The sequence below is a fragment of the Lonchura striata genome, chromosome 1, assembly GCF_050655825.1.
Source record: "Lonchura striata isolate lonStrDom1 chromosome 1, ASM5065582v1, whole genome shotgun sequence".
NCBI lineage: Eukaryota > Metazoa > Chordata > Aves > Passeriformes > Estrildidae > Lonchura > Lonchura striata.
Window position 1 is genome coordinate 67,288,144 of NC_140703.1, and position 22,429 is coordinate 67,310,572.

Genomic DNA, 22,429 nt, shown 5'->3' on the forward strand with positions numbered 1-22,429 from the left:
TCTGCTCCTGTGTTAATGCTTACAAGTTTTCCCCACTACAGTTCTTCACATTCAACAGTAAATGTTTAATTTTAATAGTACCAAAGGAGCCTATCTTGAGACATCATGAAAAGCAACCTACTAATTCAAATTACACTACAAGACTAAGCCCAAAAATAGGCTTCAGATCACCAAGATTTCAGAAGATGAAACACTTACGCAGCCAGAAGAATTGCTGCTGTTCCTACAAGCTGTAACTTCCCTCGGAGAACAGACATGCAGGAAAGAAACCTGTCCAGGAAGTTCACTGCCAAGTACAAAGTCTCTGTCCGAAGTTTATACTCTTCCCCTACTTCCACCAGCCAGTCTACCAGGATAGCACGCATTCCTGTTGTAATATCTGGCTGCTTCTTCATGTAGAAGGGCTTGGGCCTAAATCTTAGCTGTTTGGAAAGAGTTGAAGAATCAGGATGATCACTCTGAAGAGAACCATGGATGGCTGAGCTGATGAATATTCTTTATACTTACACTAAAAGGAGCAGGGGTTGTCCCACTCTTAATAAATATAAGTACTAACTACAATTGTTGTGCTAGTGGCAATTATTCCCAGCTAGTGGCATCTCTAGAAAGTAGTATTTCTACACTGAAGAGACAGATTGAAACTCTGGTGTTAGCAGGAGAATAGTAAAGCACTTCCTGGACTGTGGACAGCCTTTGCCATCAGTTGAGCCATTCAGAAGGATCTGAAAATGAACCAATCAGATTTTCCCCCTTCTTCCCATCAGGAGACTGCACTTCAGTGCTCTGACACAGGAAGGTAAGAATAAGTACTGCTATAGCCAGAGAGCTATCAGTGAGATCACATCAAACTGCTTTAGCACTTTTTCAGCATTCTTCTCCCATTTGCAAGAAGTCTTCATACCTAACAGTCAAGAGATGCTCCCATCAGGAATTAACAGGGATGCATTAATCCTGAAAGAACTTATTACTGACTATATGCTGCCTTAAGAAATTACTTTTACTATTTCTCTTCTTTGTAGTTCAGTGGCAGCCTTGAATCTTTGCAATATTGCAGCTTACCACAGGTACCTAAAAGCTTCCCATAGCAACTTACTTCAGCCTCTCGGAGGTACTGATGAATGTCTTCTGCATACTCTCCCACAGCCAGAGTTACAACATCTTCCATGTGATCCTCTGGCTGGGATTGGAAGGATGTGTCCACTACCATAGGAGAGCCTAACAGGTAATAGGAAGCAGCAAGACATTTGTATAATTAATCTCTTGACTTTCTCTCGCTAATTTTAGCTCAGAAGTGTTGCCCTTCACAATCCAAGTTAGCTTCTAGTGTTATTTATTGTCACATAATCTACACACTAACTTACAATTCACAACTCATAACCACCCTACATGTGGTTGTGCTAAGGACACCATCTGAGCAGTAACAGGAGTTACCTGAACTCAGATCCAGCAGCCGGTGAATACTGGATGTCATTGCACTGGTATCCAGTTCACAGTGGCTTAATTCCAGCTCTTCAGACACTTGGCAGCTGTAGTTTTCTTTATCTTCTGGGTCATCTCTGTAGATAGCAAAACGTTGCTTTGATACAGCACTGACCATGCAGCTGGGCACTTCGTCTTTTCTAGAGGAGGGGATGATGTTTCCAAAGCCAGAGAAGCGCTTGATAACAGCAGCATCCTGAAGCAGAGCACACAGTAACACTGTGGGAGGGCAACTTACGAGGAAAACAGTGTGTCACGTGTTTGCAAAAAGAAAATCACTTTCTGTGTAACAGACACCAATGACAAAAGTTAATGGGAAAAGCCACCAACTACCTATGATGCTTCTGAAGTTGGTGCCACTTGTTGCTGTCTCGCTGTGACAGACTCCTCACAGAAAAACTTAAGAGTAGCAAAAGTCAGGAAACCAGGGGAGCAGCATCATATTCAGAGCCTCCCACCAAGGACAACGTGGGTGCTGCTCAGTTCCAAGGGGCTAGAAAGTCCAGTCTGCTATACATTCAGCTCTGGCAAGGAGCAGTTGCAAGTGCAGCAAGTTAACAAAAGTGCTCAAGCACTGCCACAGACTTAGGAAGGACTGCACCAGCAAGAAGGCATTTCAAGTAGAGTTTGAGTATTCAAACTGAAGTTTGAATTTTTGAGCTTAAGCATTGCAGCCCTTCAAACCATGTGTGACCAGGCTACAATCCTTCACACCATCTTCTGCTAGTAACACAGCCAAAACCAAGAAGAATTTGTGTACCCATACTTGCTGCTGTTTTAGGTCAGAAGAGTAACATTATCCCTGCCCCACCAGCAGACTCCAGGGGACTCAGGGGACAGAAAGGCAGAAAAACGACATGTCATTGACTTGAACTTCTTGAAGGCTCTGGCACCCTGAACTGAGCACGGCTAGCCACACACCAAGGAGAGCTTTGGGTCAGTGGACAGCCCTTCTTTAAACCACCCCCTACACTGAGGAGGGGAAGCTGTCGAGAAGCATATCCCTTCCTTCCAGGATGAATTATTTACGCAGAGTACTTCCACGGGGAAGCACCCGCAGGTTAGGACTGAGCGGTTACTAGCAGGGTTTCTCGGGAAACTCACGCTTAAGAACTGGAGTCCGAGTCACCTTCTGACCCCGCCACGCCGGGCCTCTGCCGGCAGCCTCGAGGCAGGTGCGTGCACCGCTCATGCCGGCGGCTGCTCGGCCGGGCTCTGCGGGCGGGGGGCGGCAGTGCTGCCGGCCGCGGGGCTCACCTGGCCGCCGGGCCGCCGCTGCTGCCCGTTCTCCGTCAGCACCGCCAGCACGGCCCGGCCGCCGCTGCTGCGCAGGGCGGCGGGGCAGGACTCCCGCCGCCCCGCACGGCTCTTCTCTCCAGTGCGATGCATCGCCCCGACGCCCGTACCTTTCGGAGGAGCGAAAAAACCCACAGAAATAAAACGAATTCGCGGAGGGGGGGGAAAAAAATAATAAAAAATCCTTCGAAAGACCACAAACGCGCCCCCGGCAACCCCTTCCTCCCGCCCGCCTCGCCGGATAAGGGGTGCCCCACCGCGCTGCCCGGCTCCGCTCGCCACCAGCCCACGGAAGGGACGGGCCGCCCTGCGCCGCCCAGGCCGCCCGCCGGCCCCGGTAGGCGCGGCCGCTGGAGGCGGCGGCTGTTGGCCGCGGCCGGTTGGCAGCCCGGCCGCTCAACCCCCGGCGCGCCGCCCCGCCGGCCGCGGGTCGCCATGGAGACCCCGGCGGCCCGGCCCGCGCAGCGCCCGCGGAGCGCCGCTGCCAGCGCCGCCCGGCCCGCCGCCCGGCCGCTCCGCCTGCGCTCCCAAGGATGGGATGCGCAGCAGCAGCGGCTCTGTGGGAACAGCTGGGCTCGGACTTCATAAAGCCTTTGATAAAGGATGCGCAAGAAAAAGGAGCTTTTAGTTTAAGGGTGGGTTTGACTCCCGTGATAAGTCCAAGCCGAGGGACAGCTAGGTGCCGACCTGGCGCGGCTATTGCATGGCTAAGCAGTGCTCAGCTGCCAGCACGGGAAACACAGCGGTTCATTCAAACCACCAAAGTTTGTCACCAGTGATGTGGTTAGTGATACAGGCAGCGCGTTTGCTCACTTTGTGGGAAGGCTGTGGCCATGCTGGGGAACACGATTAGATTTCTGAAACGATCTAAGGAAACTGGAGAAATGTTCGGGAAAATCAGGATGCTCCTGAAGCACAAGTGCAAGGTCAGAGCTAGTGGATGCAGAGCCAGGATGGGGAGCAGCCAGTAGCAGCTCCGTGAAGAGGATACAGGATGTTACAGTCAACCTCAGCCTGGGCATGATTCACCGGGGCATAGCTGGCCGAGCAGGAACAAACAGGAGTATATTGCATGTGTGGCACATGAGCCCTCTGAAAGTCCATAGTGAAGACAAAAGAGCAAGAGTTACTGCAGCTGAAACCTCAGCATGAGATTTATGTTACAGTCAACCTCAGCCTGGGCATGATTCACCGGGGCATAGCTGGCCGAGCAGGAACAAACAGGAGTATATAGCATGTGTGGCACATGAGCTCTCTGAAAGTCCATAGTGAAGACAAAAGAGCAAGAGTTACTGCAGCTGAAACCTCAGCATGAGATTTAGGTTAGATGACAGAATTGTGATGCCCCAGAAGAGACAGCACGGGAAATTTAAGAATTTCCCTTATTACAGATTTGTAAGAGCAAATTAAAGAGAATTTTGTCAAAACTGTCTGTGCCTTGGCAGTGATGATACTTCTTGAGATGCTCTCCAGGATTGAAATGCAGAAGTGATACTTCTTGAGATGCTCTCCAGGGATTGAAATGTAGAAGATATGATCCAAAATTTGGATATATCAAGCAGGATCTTTTGCCAGAATTGGTTTTTTTTGCAATTCTTCTGATCCAATCTGCATTAAAGGGCTACATTTTTTCTTCACAATTTTCTTACATTTATTTTTTAACCAATTCCCACTGAACCCCCAAAAAGGAATTTACCATAAGGGGCAAGTGGTATATCTGAAGGTGAAAAATATTACCTGTTCATGACAAGCAATTTTTCCTTTTGGATGGGAGGGGCTCTATATACTTGCAGCAATAGGGCTGTAAGTAGGTAGTTACTGTAGTGGATCTGTCATGGCTACAGGTGTACGCAAAGGCAAGTCAGGAAAACAGAAGATTATGCTGTATATCCATGTTCTTTTCTTTCTTTAATTTCTAACCCCCTGGTTTGCAGAAGGAACACTTCACTTGGGGGCAGTAATTTAAACATTTTTGTGCCAGGTTTTAATTTCTGAAAAGAAATTAGTTTAGTTGCCAGCCTTTGAAATCAAATATTAGCCTAAGTGGAACTTCAAACACTCCTTATCCTTTTGTTTTATGGAATTACCAAATTAATGTTCACTCTGTGAGCACTCTTTATATCCAAGTACCCATCATATCTTTATTCCATTTATATATAACTTAGGAACCTCAGCTAGCCAACAGATGATTTATTCATATTTTTATGTATGAGCAGCAGATGGCTATCCTCACTAGCCATATTGTGCATTAATGTAACTGAAACGCCTCTCAAATGCTTTTAATGAGGTTATCTAAGCACCAGTTTCTCAGGAACTCTTTGAAACAGCCCAGTATAGATTAGTACCTGAGGGAGGCCAGTGAGCTTTGCCAGCCACTATTTAATTGTAGCAGCAAATCAAATAAAGCTTTGGGCCATTAGTCATTTGCTTCCGAGCTTCCCTGTGTGTTTGAGAGGAAGCTGAAGCCTTCCTGAGTGGACTCCTAGGGCTTCTTGCAGTAATCACTGTCTTACTGATGTTTTCTAGGAAGACAGAGAAGTCAGAGCAATTCCTGACTTGGCAGGGGTGCTTCCCTCCTCTGTGCCTCCAGAAAAGATAGTGTTAAAGCACTTTTTTGTCTTGTCAGCCTTTCCTAGATCCTTAGTTCTTTCTCCTTTTTGTGGTCTTTGCTTCAAATGTTGTCCAGCTTTGGTGCTTTTTTCAGCTAAAGGGTCTTATTCCATGCTGTGGGAACAGGCACTGGTTTCTGCTTTTTTCTCTAAAAATCACAGTTAATTCCCAGTTTTTACACAGCAAGCTCTGTGCAGGCTTCAGTTCACAATCTGGGGCATGGACCCCTCTGCCCACAAATTAAACCACTGTCAGCTGTCCCCTTTTCTCTTCACCCTTTGAAGTATTTTTTGGTTCCTAGGGTGCTTTAATCCCTGGGCTTTCATCTTGGCCTAAATAGTTATTTGGTCTGCAGCCTGGGAGTAGCACCATTGCTGACAATAAAAGTCATAGTCTTACAATTAAGTGCAGGTGTAATATGAGAATCAGTTCATGGAAGAGTGTTGCAACTTTCCAGCCTTGCTCCTCCAAGTCTCACATTGAATTACAACATGGCACTCATATTGGAAAACACATTCAGGAAGGTTAGACACTTATAATTACTTTGGCCAGGTCACATTCAGTATTTGACAAGTCTTTCCAGGCCAATGCATTGAGAAACCACACAGCAGGTCCATGTGTGGCATAGACTCTTCTGAGGTCAGCTTTATGGCAAAGCGACAATGGAAATCCCCCTGAATAGCAAATCTGATGCACAGCTGCATAACACCCTGGAAAATGTGCTGTAGGAGCAGTCTTAGAGTCAGAAAGTTTCTAAAAAGAATTATGAAGTCTTCTTGACATTGAGAGCAGTGTCTGAACTCAGTGATGTGCAAGGTCCTATCAGGACCTTGTTTTATGGTCTTAAAGTAGCAAAGCAGTGGAGAACATTACTTCTTTCACACGGCTATGATTCCTTGGGTTGTGGATAGTCCCCTGGCTGAAGTGTGTTATAATTATCCTACTAGTAAATTAATTTCACATTACTTAAGCATACATAGACTGTATCTTGAGTTTTGCTGTTTTTCTGAACCACCAAAATTGGAAAAATGGTCAAGAAGTAGGACATAAGTACAGGGCTCAGGAGTTGTTGGCCAAGGCATACAAACAAGACCAAGACATAGTCTTGAGCCACCAGCTCTTCACATACAGGGTGATAGATCACTTTGCACTGTCTGTACTAGGCATTTGAACTATGTCCCAGATAGAGCCATGAGCATCTTGTTCCCTCTACATCAGGACTCTTGCTTCTGTCTTCTGTGCTTGCAGCTGTGTTGTACATAGTGTGGTTGATGCTGTGAGAAGCCTGATGCACTCTGCATCTTTATTATCCTAGTAGGTTGCCTAAGCTGGAAGCACAGTCTGCCTGCAAATCCCATTGCCCTCATGCTGGATAATACAGGGATGCTTCAGAAACAATCCTTTGCCACTCTGTCTCATGTGTGATAAGAGGCAGAGCTCACTTCAGGGAGCAGAGGAACCTACCAGTGTGACACAGCACCAGCTGATGCCCACAGCAGGGAAGCAAAGCCTAAAGCCTTGAACAGCTGCAAGGTTTTCCCTTTTGGGGTTGTGACAGTCCTAACCAGAAGACTATTTTGCACCACAGAGTTAGCAATCCATGAGTGTCAGCCCGAGCAGGCTGTGCTGCCCTGTGCTGCATGTACAGCTTGTCCTTCAGGATAAACTCAGCAGGGTGATGGTAACAGAGGAGCCCACAAGCAGCTCCCACTCTGTGTTTTCTAATACACCACCCGTGTGGCCTTGGCATTATCTTAAAGAAGAGCAGCAAGTTCTCATGTGAACATAGTTGTTTGACAACAGATATGATGAATACATTATTTTTTGTCTAAGAAAATTCTATAAGAGGTCTCAAAACCAAAATGTTAGGGAACCTTTCTACAGGATGGGACCTATACCATATGCCCTGAGTAGAGGTCTGTGAGGTGCTGCATGGCTCAGGGCTCTCACATCTGAAGGGATGTAAAATTACATATATTCTTTCTGTCCTTGTGTTAGGTCCAGAAAATGGTGTTTTTAGCAGTAGCTTGTGAAGTCTGAGTGCCTTTCATACTGGATCCTAAGGTACACTGAAGTAGCCTTGGTGCTTTGTACTACAGCTTAGCAGCAGAATAGCCTAAAGTTGACCCCAAATACAAATATTGATAAATATTGTTTTTGAATCAAGTGTTGTAAAAGGTAACAAATAAAATTCCAAAAAGTTACGGCTTTGGGGTTGCTTCTCCACAGCAGTCTGCTCCTGCTAGCTTTGTGACTATGTAGGATGCCCAATGCCACTGCACTTAGTTCCATTTCACTCAGAAGTACAAGAAAATGAACTTTTCCAGTATCAAAACGATAATAGAACATAAACTATGCCCTTTAGTGCTGCATCAGTGAAGAGAAAACATCAAACTTAAAATGAAACATTTCTGCTAACCATATTTTATTCCCTTACAAGCTTCTCTGTATTGTAAAACAGACGATAGCAAGATTTAGCACTATGCATGTTTTAAATTAATGTCCTGCACAGAACATTAATATCTCAGCTCTGTTTTTCATTTCAGAACTACACAGGAAAACACCCATAACTTTGACAGAACCTTGAAATGATACTGCATAATTCAGAAACAGCCATTTCTGAATTCTTCAAATCACTCTCTTTAATAACCATCTAGCTCCACTGCTAGGTTTTTCTGCCAGATATTGCTGAAGTGAATGCCGAAATGCCCTTGCTGTATAATGTCTTTTCTCAGTCAGGCCCCTAATTTATGGTCCCTATACTTATGGCATCTGTTACTCAGCTGGTATTGACAGGTACTGCTTATTTCTACTTAGAAGCTGACAGTTGAAAACTTTCAAAAGAAACTCGTGTTCGGACTTGGTGATCCTGTAGAAGCTGACCCCTGGGGACAGTTTCTCGGGTTACAAAGCACAAACAAGTTCTCAGACTGCAGCATCTGGACAGAGAGCCAACCGTATCCTGGGCTGCATCCAAAGCAGGGTGGCCACTGGGGTGAGGGAGGAACTCCACTCCTCTCCTCTGCTCTGGTGAGACCCCACCTGCAGTGCTGCATTCAGCTCTGGGATGAAACACCTCTCCTATGAAGAAAGGCTGAGTGAATTTGGATTGTTCAGCCTGGAAAAGAGAAGGTGTGATCTAATTGTGACCTTCCAGTACCTGAAGGGAAGTTACAGGAAAGATGGAGAGACATTATTTATGAGAGTACATAGTGACAGGAGAAAGGGAAATGGGTTCAAACGGAAAGAGAGTAGGTTTAGATTAGATATTAGAAAAAAGTTCTTTACTGTGAGGGTGGTGAGACATGGGCACAAACTACCCAAAGAAGTTGTGAATGTCCCCTCCCTGGAGGTGTTCAAGGCCAGGTTGAATCGGGCAGCCTGGTCTGGTGGAAGTGTCCCTTCTCATGGCAGGGGAATTGGAACTAGATGATCTTCAAGATCCTCTTCCAATACAAACCACTCTAAGATTAAAAGAACAATTAATTTGTTGCTATCTGTTCTATTTCTTTGTGTTAATAATTCAAACATAGTGGTGTGTATATATATAGCATATGAGTTGTGCATGACTAGTTGAAGATCAACTATCTGTAACAAAAATTTTTAGTAATAAAACAAAATTTATAGTAAGAGCAACAATAATTCTGGAAAATAGTTTTTGTATTTGTTGTTTGGAAAAATAGGTGCAGTGATCAGCATCTATAGTGTTATGAAGGCAAAGGCTATTCATAAAGGCTGCAGCTCAGCAAAACAAAATCTCAGAACAAAAACAATTCATGTTTTGGTTTTGGAGGAAATTATCAAAATTACAACTATTTATCAGAATGAATCATGGCTAGTAACTGTTGCTTTGCATGCAAGACTTGACATTGCTGGAATCTGGCAGTGTTTTAACTAAACTGGAAGAGTGGTTGCCTTCTGAACTCTTTGCCTGACATATTAAGTACATGACTACATGCCACCATGCATGGGTGAAAGGAGAGATTAGACAGAGGATGGTTTAACAGAGCCATTGCCAGGCTTCATGTCCCTGGCACTCTTTCCCCTGCTTTCCCTAGAAGTCAGTGATTAAACTCATTAAAACTATTGGATGAGCCCCAAGATGAGACATCAGACCATCCCTGTAGATTCCATAACATGTGAAGCAAATAGGCTGTACTATACTGATCATATCTGGAGCACTGCAGTCTTGCTGTTTTCAAACTAAAGAAAAAGAACAGTGCACTTGTCACAATATATATAATCCTGACCAATATACCAGTATTATTAGCCCTATGGCCAGCACAGTGTGTTGAAAGAGGAAACTGATATAGCCAAACTCTTCCATTACTTGACAAGTTCCCCTGCCTTTTTTCTTTGGTTTAATTGGAATACCTTGTGATTTCTCCACAGTGTAATGGAGAAATTTTAGTTGGCTCTTGATTATCTGAGTAGATTAGTTAATGATGCTTGCTCACTGCAATTACACTTTGCCATTGCAATTATCTGAACTCTGCTGTTTCAAGTCACCTATTATGTGTCTGTGTTCATAATTGCAGCGTATTGTTTGTAGTAGATGTATGGCACAGCACTGCCTATGTGCATACACAGCAGCTGCTATTTAAAGTAGCTGAGCTCCCACGTTCTTATTGCTTGCTGCATGCTTTGCTAGTGATAAATGATAGCCATTTTTCTCTACCACAGCAAGAACAGAGATTAAAACTCCAGATACCAATCTGATCTCACAGGTCACAGCTTGTCTGTGTAACCCATTTCATGTTATAGCTGATAGCAGTAAAAGGTCTTTCATCAGTCTTGTTTATTTATGTCTGTGATTCACAGTGATGATGACTTATAGAACTCCTGTAATTGCAAATGTATACCTCTCACAAAAATGCAATGCAGAGCTGCAAAAAAAAAAAAAGACTTTGTAGGAGGGATATTAAAAGTCTAGTGTGAATAAAGAAATCCACACAATAGGATAATCCAATTACTAAATATAGAGCAAATCTATATATAAACAGTGGAGATGAATAATTAGTAGGGGAAAATAGAGCACATCTATTTTACATTGCTTAAAATTTAAAAAGCCTATTCAGGTTTGCTCTTTAGCTTGATAACATTAATCTTGGTTATATCTTGGAAAACTGGGAAGCTCTGAGATCACTGAGTTTGAATTTCCAAATTCAATACAGTGGAGAATAACTCCAAAATGTAGAAAACACAATGATTTTAATAGGGAAAAACCAGTGCCTGTATATTAAAAAGGGGTTAAAAATGTAGCAAGGGATGAAGAGCAGGATAAATGCTAGGAAAAAATATGGAGGTTTTTTGTATAAAAAATTTAAAAGGGCCTTATAGGAAGAGATTTAAATATCTTAACATCTTATTAAGCAGAAGACAGAAAGATGACAGGATTGCATTAGGATTCCCCTGGGAAGAAGATACCAAGCCTGCAAAGCCCATTTATTCTAGCAGATATTGAGATAATAAGATTCAGTGACAGGTACCTGAAAACAGTCAGATTCCAATTAGACATAAAGCAAACGTTTGTAACATGACCTATTACAGTAAGCCCCCAGGGGAAAGCAGGATGTCTTTCAAGGTTTTCAATATGCCTTTAGTTAAGATGTATGTCATCCAAAAACATTCCTGCTACTGGACTGTATTCTGGATTAAGCGAGGAAAAAATAATTTTGTTATGCTAATAGGAAGCTCTGTGAGATGATGTAATAGACCTTTGACCTTTAAGATGAAAACAAGTCATCTCTGAAAATTAGCTCCTGCAGAGCTGTGTTTGGGCTATAGCATCAATGACTAATTGGCCCCATAAGCTTTTACCTGCATGTTTCTTTACCTAATTCCTTATGCTGGAAGCAGTTCTTCTCTCAGAAAACATAGTAACAAACTCTTTCGTCCCTTCTTACTCTGAACAGTGAAAAGGTTGGTGTCTGTTCTGTCCTCCAGTTGCTGCCTTTTCCCTGCTTTCATCCTTTCCTACTTTCCACCCCAGAAGCCGACACATGTCATATTCTCAGGTAGTTAATAGCCTATGTATTGGTTGTCTCTAAAGACTGGGAAAACTTTATCTCTGATACCCTCCTGAAAAGAGATAGACATTTGAGAGGTGAGCAAACTGTAGCCATTTTAGAATACTGTAAGAATTCATTTGTTAGCCACAAAAAAAAAAAAATCATTTTATCTCTAGCTCACAGACTACCACTGGAGTACTGATAAGACAGTGAGAAATAAATGCCTTTCTTGAAAAAGAATATACTATCAGAGACAGTACTTACAGACGTCTCATTCCCTGAATTTAGGTTTCTTTTCCTTTTAGTGTCTAGTATTCAGATTGCTTTTTAATATTTTTATATGTGCTTAGTGCCAAGAGAGTAAAGAGCTTTTATTTTTTAATAAACTTTTCAGGATTTCAGATCTTATTTTCTGGCAGCAATGCATGGTGGCCCTCCTCCAGCATGTATTTGGTGCACTGCAGAGGCCTTTATACCTGATTCTTGCAATGATCTCAACAGCAGGGTGAAGGAGATATAGAATCCCACTTCTTTAGGGTGAATAAGGAAGCCTTTGGAGCTAGATACCCCAAAACAAGGCATAATTGTCACTGTTTTCCTCTTCTCCTGTTAGTAGTGTCTCCTTCTTGTTCATTTAATATCAGTATTCCTTTTATCATGAAGATGAGTTACTTCTTTGTGATTGTACAGAATACCTTTTCTAGATTCTCTGTGCACTGAACTTAATCAACCTGAGATACAATATTTAAAAAGCTATTTCAATCAGTAAAATGTATTAAATCCTTTACTGAGTCTAAAAATTAGGTGTTCAATCTATCTTTCAGCACTACTACTGCTTATCTGTTATAATACACTTAATAAATAAAAATGCATAAATTCAAATAGGAAGGAGTTTCAAAGCTTTCTGAAATGAAAATATTCCAAAATTAAATACAAGGAGAACTGTACATATGAATTTTCACTGAAATAATATGATTCTTTCTTGTGATCAGGTGGAATCTCCTGTCTTTCAGTTTATGCCTGCTGCCTCTTGTCCTGTTATTGAAGAGGAGCCTGGCTCCTTCTTCTTTGTTCTCTCCCATCAAATTTTTATACTCATAGGTGAGATTCCCCCAAGGTTTTTCTTCCCAAGTCTGAACATTCACAGTTCTCTCAGCCTTTCTTCATCTGTCAGATGTTCCAGTCCCTTTGTAGCTCTGTGTTGGACTCACTCCAGAAATCTGTACCTTGTACTGAGGATCCCAGAACTGGTCCAAGTGTGGCATGTCCAATGCTAAGTGAAGAGGACAGATCACCTTCCTCAACCTGCTGGCAATGTTCTATCTAATGCAGCCCAGGCAGCAACTGGCCACCCTGGCAACAAGAGCACATGGTTGCTTTGGGGTAACCCTGCTGTCTATCAGGACCCCAAGATTGTTCCCTGTCAAGCTGTCCCTGTGCTGTCCCCAGCACATGCTTGTTTCCTCCCATGTGCGGGATTTGGCATTTCCCTGCACTAAACTTTATGAGGCTTTTGTTAGCCCATTTCTTCATCCTGATGAGGTCCTTCTGAAGGGCAACACACCAATTCTCTGTATCAGTCACTTCTTCCTAGTTTGTATTTTGCAAACTTGCTAAGGGTGTACTCTTCCCATCATCCAGGTTATTAATGAGGATGTTAAAACAGGGTTGGCCTCAGTACTGACCTCTGGTAGTGATTTGCCTCCATCTGGACTTTGTGACAGTGACCACAGTCCTTTAAGCCTGCCATTTCAGCCAGTTTTCAATCTATCTCCTTGTAATAGAGTTGCCATTTCTTATTTCTTCAGTCCTGATGGCTGCATGGATGTGGCACATGAGAACAACCCTCTCCCAGGCTCACATTTTTAAGTACACCTGTGATTGCTGTCCTAAGGCATTGTAATAAACTTATCTATTTAACTTTTTGGGTACTAAAGTGATTCTTAGAACCTGGATGCCTTCAAATCGAATTATATAAAAATGTTACAGTACAAAGTGCTAAAGAGTTTGTAAGCACTGAGCAGGGTACTTCATAGCAGAGAATAGTATGATTCTTGAGAGCCAATAAAAATATTTTTCATTCAGTGTCTGCATAAATACAACTTCAGAAAGTCAGGTCAAGGTTTTAAAATGTAATATAAAGCTCTTACAAGAATATGAAAATAGGTAATAATAATAAGATATTAATAAGTACATGACAGTCTTCCTAGCAGATCATTGGTTCATGTAGTTGAACAGCCTACCTCAGGCAAGGACCAACACTTCAGAAAAATACAAAGTTTCTTTCAAGTGCCCATTGTGTGGCTACAGAAATTACTGCATCCTCATTATATTCCATATTTCTGGTCATGATAGTGATCAGTGGCATATAAATCAGACAAAATGTTCTTGTAGTCCAGATATGAAAAGTACAGTATGTCTTACTTGAAAAGCTATTGTCTCTTAATGACAATATAAGTTTATGTTCTCTTGCAAGTAAAGGGAACATCTCATTTTAAACTTGAAGCCTAAAGACTGAAAACCTGAGTCACCTTCAGGAGGTGCCTTTCTCCCTCCTTTGGCTATAGACAGAGTCTCTCAACAGGTTATGTGAGATGAATACAATCTCTTGTGGTTATTTTTATTTTGTATCTGGAAGCATATGAATGTCTAATTTTCTGAAACTCTCAGACTGTGATAGCTGATGGTAATAAGTAATATGTATTCAGTGTTTAAAAATTATACTATTATTATTTTCCCATATGGGAATGCTATTTCTGCTTATATTGACATCTAGTGTTGTCTTTGACTTCAGCAAGCTTTTCATGCCCTTTATACTTTTCAACAGGTCAAAGACGATTACTACGTTCTTCTAAAATAGGAAAAGGGCACTAATAGCTTGCCCTGTGTACCCAGAAAGTCCAGTGTCTCTGGATTTTTACACTGTGAAAGATTTGACAGTATTTGGCCAAACTTCTCCCTCTAACATGTTAATGGAGTCTCATGTTGCTTGTTAAAAATATCCCACTGACTTCCTTTAACATTCACATGTAGCCATCCAAGGCTTTTGCAGAACTCCAAGTAATGTCAGAGTCATGCTGAGAGTGCAATTAACTATTCTTTATTTTCATTTATTGCCATTGAAAAGTTGTGCTCAAGATGTGCTCAGACAGAAGGGAAAAAACACCCTTTCAAAGTATTAATTACAGATTTTTTTAAAAGCATACAAGAGACTTGAAGCATAACCAAACAATCACTGTTCTCTCACCCTAGGAGAAGGGAGAAGAAAGAATTCCAGTGGCAAGGAGCTTAGTTGCTTTTGACAAGAAGGGAAACACAGGCCTCCTAATTAACAGTGCAGTTTAAGAAGGGTGAGCAGGTTGCCAAATGTAACCCCAGGGAAGACTGCAACTGCTGTAATCAAGGGAGTTATTTACCCAGTCAATAAAAACAGGCTGAAACAAATGACATGACACCCTGAATAACTGTGGTCTGAGAACAGGGAGTTACTAAGGAACGTGGTTCTCCCTCAGTCCTGAGGAGCTCGGGTACTGCAGCAGGTACTGGAAGGAGGGTGTGCAGTGTTGCATGGGCAGTGCTGGGCACGGAGCTTGGATCTCATTCCTGTGACATAAGAGAAACACCAAACTGAACATGTCTAAACACTGTGAATATCTAAAGGGAAACAATGGGCTAAAAACTCCTCAGGTATTGATCTGTGTCAATTTTCATGCTACCAGGTGTTGAACTGAGCTGCACCATTTTAGATTTTGTAATGGATTTCAGGAGATTTGTGTCTTCATCTAACCATACCTGGAGAAAAATGAGGTTTCTCAGCTGTTTATTTATTTATTATTAATTTATTGTGATTTTATTGAATCAGGACTTCATTGAAGAGCTAGTGGGCCTTTTTCACAACATTGTCAGCATCTTTCAGAGTGTCCAAAAAAAGGAAAGAAAATCACTTTCACAAATCTCAATCCAAAAGTGATTTGGCATGCCTCAAAAAGGCAAAATTTTACTGCCTGTGCCTTGGCTGGCATTTAGAAGGATACCAGAAAATGTCCCAGATTTAGAGTTTGCCTGGCTTACCCTGGGTCACTCAGTGTTAAGTAACTCAATGTCGATGTTGAGTCCAGTCCTGTGTGCACTGTACAGTGAGAGACATTGAGCTGACACTGATAATGGTTAGATAAATATGGGTTTGCTTTTTTCTTCTCCATCCATATTAGATTATCCAGAAAATCAGCCATAGCCTCATATAGGCTTATAGGCTCATTCTTACATTCTTGATGTCTTGATATCAGATGGATCAGCGACAAAAGGCAGTTAAAATAAAGCTTCATATTCTCAATATTTGAAGAATACTGAATACTATTGGTTGAGGTACCGATTAAAATCTTAGTGCTTATAAACAATTTCTTTCTTTGCTTCAGAAATATTATTGCGTTGAACCTTAGAGCCAGCTCCAGGTAATATGTTACCAGATTTTGGATTCTTTGGTACTCCTTCAGATAAAGAGGGCTCTAGTAATGAGAAGATGGTTGTGTGAGTAAGATTACCAGGATCAACAAGGATTTTAAGGACCTGGAGTGGCATTCCTCTAAAACTGCCTTTTTGATTAGCTTTGATGTAGTCTTCTCAAACTCTGCTATCAAGAAATCCAGCCAATACTTTTTGTGTGATGGCAGCCAAAGTAACAAGTAACATAAAGGTGAATCTGGAATTGAAACGGTTTCCTGTTTTTGGTTGTCTGTGTTTATGCTGAAGTCTCTTTGTGGACACAAAAGATCAGTTTCCAAGCAGAATCCCCACCACGAAAGACACTTCTGAGATTAGGTGCACGCCCACCAGGTGTGAGTCATTGTGCTGAGATCTACTCATCCCTCTCTTGTTTTCACAGGTGTAGCAACTATCTGGTTACACCAATGCAAATGAGTAGAGGATGACACCCAGTAGATGTGACTGACCTAATTTTCTCATCCACACAAGTGGAAAGCAATCAGTGGAAACAACTAGATTTATAGTTGTGAAAAAAAGCATTGAAGGCAAATGAAAGATCTGACCTCGCTGAAAAATCTGCCTGTAAATCCATCAGTAAACTCTTTGGGTTTTTCTCTTCCCTAGAAAATAACTAGAAGCAAAGTTGCTAGGTATCAGGGGCAATGATAGAGCAATTTAAATGCCAGAAATGTTAACAGTATCTAGTGCTTGCCATAAAGGCTGTCCCCATGAGGTCCAGATGCTTATGGGTCTTTGTTCACAGGGCTGGGGGATCCACAGGCTCCAGGCAGGGCAGTAGTCTTTATCATACACCTTTGGCTACTGACTCATAATAAGCTTCACCTCCACATGCCACAGGCATTGAGAAGATGTGGAGATCAGAGGGAAATGGGGCAAACATCAGATCAGCGTAAAACCATAGAAATGGCTAGCAGCAGACAGTTCTAGCTGAGCTGGGTGTTCAGTTACTGTTATTTAGGCTTTCTGTGAAGCAAATACTTGGTAAGAGACAAAATCAACATCATATAACCCACACAGCTTTTAACTGAAGCATGGTGGCAATGACACCTGCTCACCTCACACATCAATCTCATCTATAAGTACTTTCATCATTGCAGAACACAGTTACAGCTGTCTCCTAAAATAATATTATTTTGTTGAGTGATGAATGACATTGTGAAATATTACCTATAATCAACATCCATTATGGCAAAGCTCATTAAATTTCTGACAAATCTAGTGTTGACAGCACTTTAATTTTGTTTTATTGCCTTCTTTTATCTACACAATTTCTATCTCTGGTTTACTGGTTTAATGAAAGACAGCAGAACTGCACTGTGCTTGAGAATCAGAAAAATAAGTAATCATCTTTTTAAAAGTCCCTGATTTAGGCCATAGGAACAGCGGGTACTAAACAACGCAGTCATTGAAAAGGTGATTAAACTTTAATAAAACTGTCAAGTGAAATAAACCAATTTCCTTGCAAAATATTCTGTTTGCCAGGTGCCTGGACTTCAGCTGTTAAAAAACTCTCTTTCCACAGTCTGCTTAAATGGGTAGCAGACTAATGTTGTGACTGCCAAGGCACAGTTCATTTTTTTTTGCATGATCTGTTGAGACTTGCTAATAAGGCTGCTAAAACAACATATTCAGAAGCCACTGTAACAAGTACTATGTAGGATAAATGCACTTTTACTTAATTAATTGCTAAAAACATTCTTATTTCTCACTCTTCAAGTTAGACACTGAAGCCTGGTCTTTCATCCCAGGCTTCACTGAAGATGCGATTCTCCATCTATCCTGTCATCTGCAAATGTCCAAACTATGTTGCTATCTGTCTGAATTGATCGAGCTTTGCAGCACTTTTACCATATGCATATGATTATACAAAATCCAAGGTAGTAAGAAATCAAACACATGCATATGGATATAAAATCTATAGTCTCTAAAATCAGTAGTCCCCACAACCATCTGAAACAACTTCATATCACAAGACTCTATTAAATTAGAATATTAGTAGATTGCTAATTATTAATTGACTTGCATGCAGTACCTGAGGTAACATTTTATGATTTTTTTTTACAGGTTGTATTCTCTGTAGAGCTGTAGGTGAGTTAATAGAGAATGATTCATCAGTGACATATTCCCGTGATTCTGCCCAACATGTCAGTGTGTGCCCTGCACGTCAGACCTTTCCTCCACATTATCCAGTGACCTGTTTGAAGAAAACAGCTCAAACAACAAACTGAGTTTCTTGAAGGTCAGGATGTTCCTGAGGGATTAACAGTTACGAGAACATCATCATGTTCTTTAATGAGAACATCACCTTGCCTCTCACAAGGTTTTGTGAGTAGCCCTGATCAACAGGAGCAAGAGACCTCAAATAATGAGGCAACAATAACACCCTGGCACTGCCCTGAGTTGGAAAGGCAATCTGGCTCTCAGGAAGACAAGCTTTTATGGGGGCACTCTGGAAATATGATGTGGCCTTGAGAGGGGCCTGTCTATTCATCTCCCAGCAAAGCAGGCTTTGCTCTGATTTTAGAGGCAGCCAGAAATACCCAGCCAGCCAAATGCCAACTACATAGGAAATTAAAAGAACTGCTAAATCTATAATGGCTTCTGTGTCTTGGTGCTATTTGAGATATCCTGTCCTCTCCCCACATTCTTCCCAATGATTATTCCTTTTGCTTGCAACTGCCTTTAAATTGTATTGCAAGGTTCCTGGGAAGAGGGTGGGTGTCTCTGTGTGTCTGTATTAGGTCAGCTTCACGTGTGAATTTTGTGTTCCACACACAAGTACTGCTACTATGGCTGAAATATACACATAAAAGAGTTCTCTTGATGGGACAGCATTAATTTCCCCTGCAAAAGTTCAAAGCAAAGATAGCAAAACCTGCAAAATTGAAAGATTGTATGAATGTCTTGAATTTTTAATTTCCCTATATTTTCTCTGTGCTTATGACAGATGTGCGAATTTACACAAAGCTTTAATTATTACTAGATAGTAAGAACTGGAAAGCTTTATGAAGATACACCCATATGCAATTTTATCTGGAGACTCCTAAAGATAATGAGATAAACTTCATATTTTTTCTTCCCTTGTGCTTGGCTTTTCAATAATACTGCCAATATATATTGCATAATGTACAGCATTATCTGTACAAACCCACCACAAAGTAAGGCCATAAGAAAAATAAGATATGCTACATTTAAGAAAAAATAATTTTGTTTCTTTATGCTTTTTGTTTCTTTATGCTTTTTTTTAATCGTTTTGAAAAAAGTGTGCATAGCTTCTTAGTAAGGAACATGCATGAATTTTTCAGCATACAGAAATCAGGCTTTGTAGCAAGATCCTTATTAGCTGATAATGCCTGGCATTCCACTGAATGCACTGCTAAAGCATCACAGCCCTGCTACCTGGAGCAGGGCTACCAGTGAGGTTAATTCCTCCACTCTCACACTGATAAATATCCAAGATTTGAATCTGCTGCCTGGTAGTTTAGATCAAGATTACAGAGTTAGGCTTTCTCCCTTTCTGGCATAACCAAAAAAATCCACCAAAAAGCCAAGAAGGGATACTAAGATAAAAACAAGTATTTCCAGAGGGTTGCATTTATTTTATTCTGTAACAAAGGAATTTTTTTTTATGAGGACTCATTTTAAGACTGTCAAAAAGTATAGGAAACAACAGCTTAGGTTCATAAAATTCTTAGTGCTGGTGGTGACAATGCTGATGTAATAAGCAGGAGAAGGAACTTTAGTTTAATAACCTGGGCCACCAAGGTCTCTATGCTCATTTTGATTTCTGTATGTTAAACATGTCTTTCTGAAAAAGCTGTATTTCGCAAAAGTTGAGATTTTTATGCTCAGAGTGTTGTCTAGACAAGGAATGGTCACCCTTTAATTCTTGATCTGCACTGTCTCAGTGGCCTAGAACAGTCCTCAGGCCTCCATAGGGCTGAGAGTGATACTGAGATTTTTTGAATTTTTTATGGTGGGAAAAATCAAACCACCATGTACTGCTAAGACTGCCATTGCTAACTTGCCCAGTGAAATCCTACCCTGCAAAATGAAGTTCTAGAATGCTGGGGGAGCTGTTGCCTACAAATTGGTCCCAAAGCTTACAGGAGATTCTGCAGCTTGCAGGGTCAGGATCTTTTGGTTACCCATGTTCTTGAACATTTTGTTTCTGCTTTTCTTCCTGTTAGGAGATAGATCTTTTGGATAGACATGTACAGGAATTGTTGCACAGTATTTTTCTCCTGCAAATCTTTCACTGCTGGATTTCCAGGAGGATGAAGCAAACTGACCTGGCCTTATGTTGGCTCAATACACCTCCTCAATCCACAAACTAACATGTATGGCATTCTCTCAGACCACCTTTTGCTGATTTGAAGGAAGACGAAGGATACCATCTTTCTTTCTTGTGCTTTTATCACTGTTGGAACAAAGAGGTTTATTCTTGTTATCTCCCTCTGGTGAGCAAAAAAAGATAAACCATAGGACTTAGAAACTCACAGAAAAGCTCAGAAATGTAGCTAAAAAGAAAAACAAAGAGCTGGCTGCTGCAAGGCACTGCAGGAAGGCAAAGCTAGTGGGGTGCCCATGCACAGCACCCTCTTTGGGTCTAATGGATGAAGCTAATGTGAGAAGAAAGTAGCAAAAATATGATAAGGATTTTTGCCTCCAGTGCTCTTTGTTCTCTGTTTTAGCATTTACCAGGCACCTTCTCTGCTGCTCAAATCTGTAACTTGATTTTTTAAAAATATCTATAGCTTTTTTGTTATTACTAAAAAATAATAGATTTGCTCAGTCTATTTCAAAGAAATTGTTACTGCACCTGAAGGTCTGCGCAGATTTTAGCCCTACTGCTGTAAGAATCAAAATATCTGGTCTTCTAATCTGCAGTGTGTTTTACTAATAGACTGCAACACGTTTGTAATCCAAGACCAAAGTACAGCAGTGACAGCCACATGTTTCTTCAGTTCCACAGTACGTTGTAGCACTGCTGATGTTAGCTGCTGAGAATGCTTCCAGCTGATGTGCAATCCTGCTAATTAGGACTAGTGTACACATCAACTAGCCTTTGACTTGTAGACACCCATACCAAAACCAAATACATGGGGGGCCTCTCCCACTGGTAACAGCTTCTCTAAGAAGCCTTTCATAAATGGCTCTTTAAAAACTGCCTTCTCTATGTGCCTATTGACATTTGTGTATTGATCAACACAGAATATTTATATGCAGCTTCCAGCTGATACTAGTCTCAGAAGAAATGAGTCAATGAGTGATGCATGTTGCTTGTTTACTTACTGTCTCCAAGTCACAAACCGAATGTTTTTCCAGCTTTAGCTAGAAAACAGTGAAGTGATAGGATTTATTTCATTTATGAGAACACGGGACACTATTTCTCAGTATAAATTTAATTTATAAAGGTGGTGTAAAGGTGGTGTACACCAGGAGTACTAAGGCATTACTAATGATTTTCTGGCTTAGAATTTGCTTGAAGGACATACAAACAAATTCAAGGTGATGGCTAAGTGTAATTTAAGCTGTAATGCAGTCTCCCAATGAGAGTTTATGTCTACTCTGTGCAATGATGACTGCTGAAACAGATAACACTGACACATCTAGAAAACTAAAGCAATAGAAAAGATGGTATCACAACATTATTCATTATTTTTATGCCTTTTTCCAAAGGAACCAAACTAGGAAAAAAATACGGAGATAAGCAGGGTTTCAAAATCATTTTGGCAATGATAACATACTTATTTAGGACACTTCATTGAAAAAAGTTTTGCACCCAGAGATTTTAATTAACTGCATATACCAGACAAAGGAATCGCAGAAACTCAGCCATTTCTGAGGAAGAGCTCAAGCGATCCTACAGATAAAGGATGAGCTGTGAAAATCAGCTTCTCTAGCTGATACAGAGGACTAGCTGCTTACATCAAAGCTGCAGGGTCAGTGTAGGCAGCTCCCCCCCAGGCCAGTGGGATGCACCATGGAGACAGGCTGGGAAACACAACAACTTTTTAGCTCTTTAGGTCTTGGCAGGGGTGAAGCAAGATGCAGTCCATCAGTTTTCAAGCAACTGCTTTTTGGAGGAGCTCCCACAGCACATGCCTTCCCCAGATTTCACACACAGCCTTATGTGCCTTTACACTCCAAGCTGTCCCTCTCCCTGTCCTTGGCTGCCTGTCTGGTGCTCCTCCGTTACCCCTCAATGTCCCCAGCACTCTCACAGCTGCCACCACTGCCTGACACCTCAGCGACTCCCAGCACAGCTGGCACCCCGCATCACCTGGGCCTCATTCCTGCAGATTTGCAGCTCTTACAGCAGACACCCCTTCCTGCAGTTTTCCATATTATTGATCCTGACTGTCACTTGTGCAAGAAATGCAGCTACTTTGACAAAGGGAGAGCAGTGCTGGAGTGCCTGCCTGAACCTCCCCACTACTCCTGGACTTTCTCAGGAGCCAGTGTGACAATACAGCTCGGTGGCCCTGCATACCTTCTTCTTTCTGTCTGGAGACTGAAAACACTTC

At 41.7% G+C, this 22,429-nt stretch overlaps 1 protein-coding gene across 3 annotated transcripts in view; it reads right to left on the reverse strand.

Moving 5' to 3' along the window:
- The window catches only part of CCNA1 (cyclin A1), a 36,717-nt gene that overhangs the window by 2,975 nt on the left and 11,313 nt on the right, over window positions 1-22,429 (reverse strand). Inside the window, exons 1-5 of one of the 3 annotated variants that reach the window (XM_031506479.3) lie at window positions 3,033-3,155; window positions 2,737-2,885; window positions 1,432-1,675; window positions 1,094-1,215; window positions 199-422 (exon numbers count right to left, since the gene is read on the reverse strand). In XM_031506479.3, coding sequence (XP_031362339.1) covers window positions 199-422; window positions 1,094-1,215; window positions 1,432-1,675; window positions 2,737-2,868 — 722 coding nt within the window. In that variant the 5' untranslated portion in view covers window positions 2,869-2,885; window positions 3,033-3,155. Of the gene's footprint in view, window positions 1-198; window positions 423-1,093; window positions 1,216-1,431; window positions 1,676-2,583; window positions 2,712-2,736; window positions 2,886-3,032; window positions 3,156-22,429 lie in introns of those variants that run through there. The other 2 variants (XM_085579033.1, XM_085579041.1) reach the window with 2 other exon arrangements.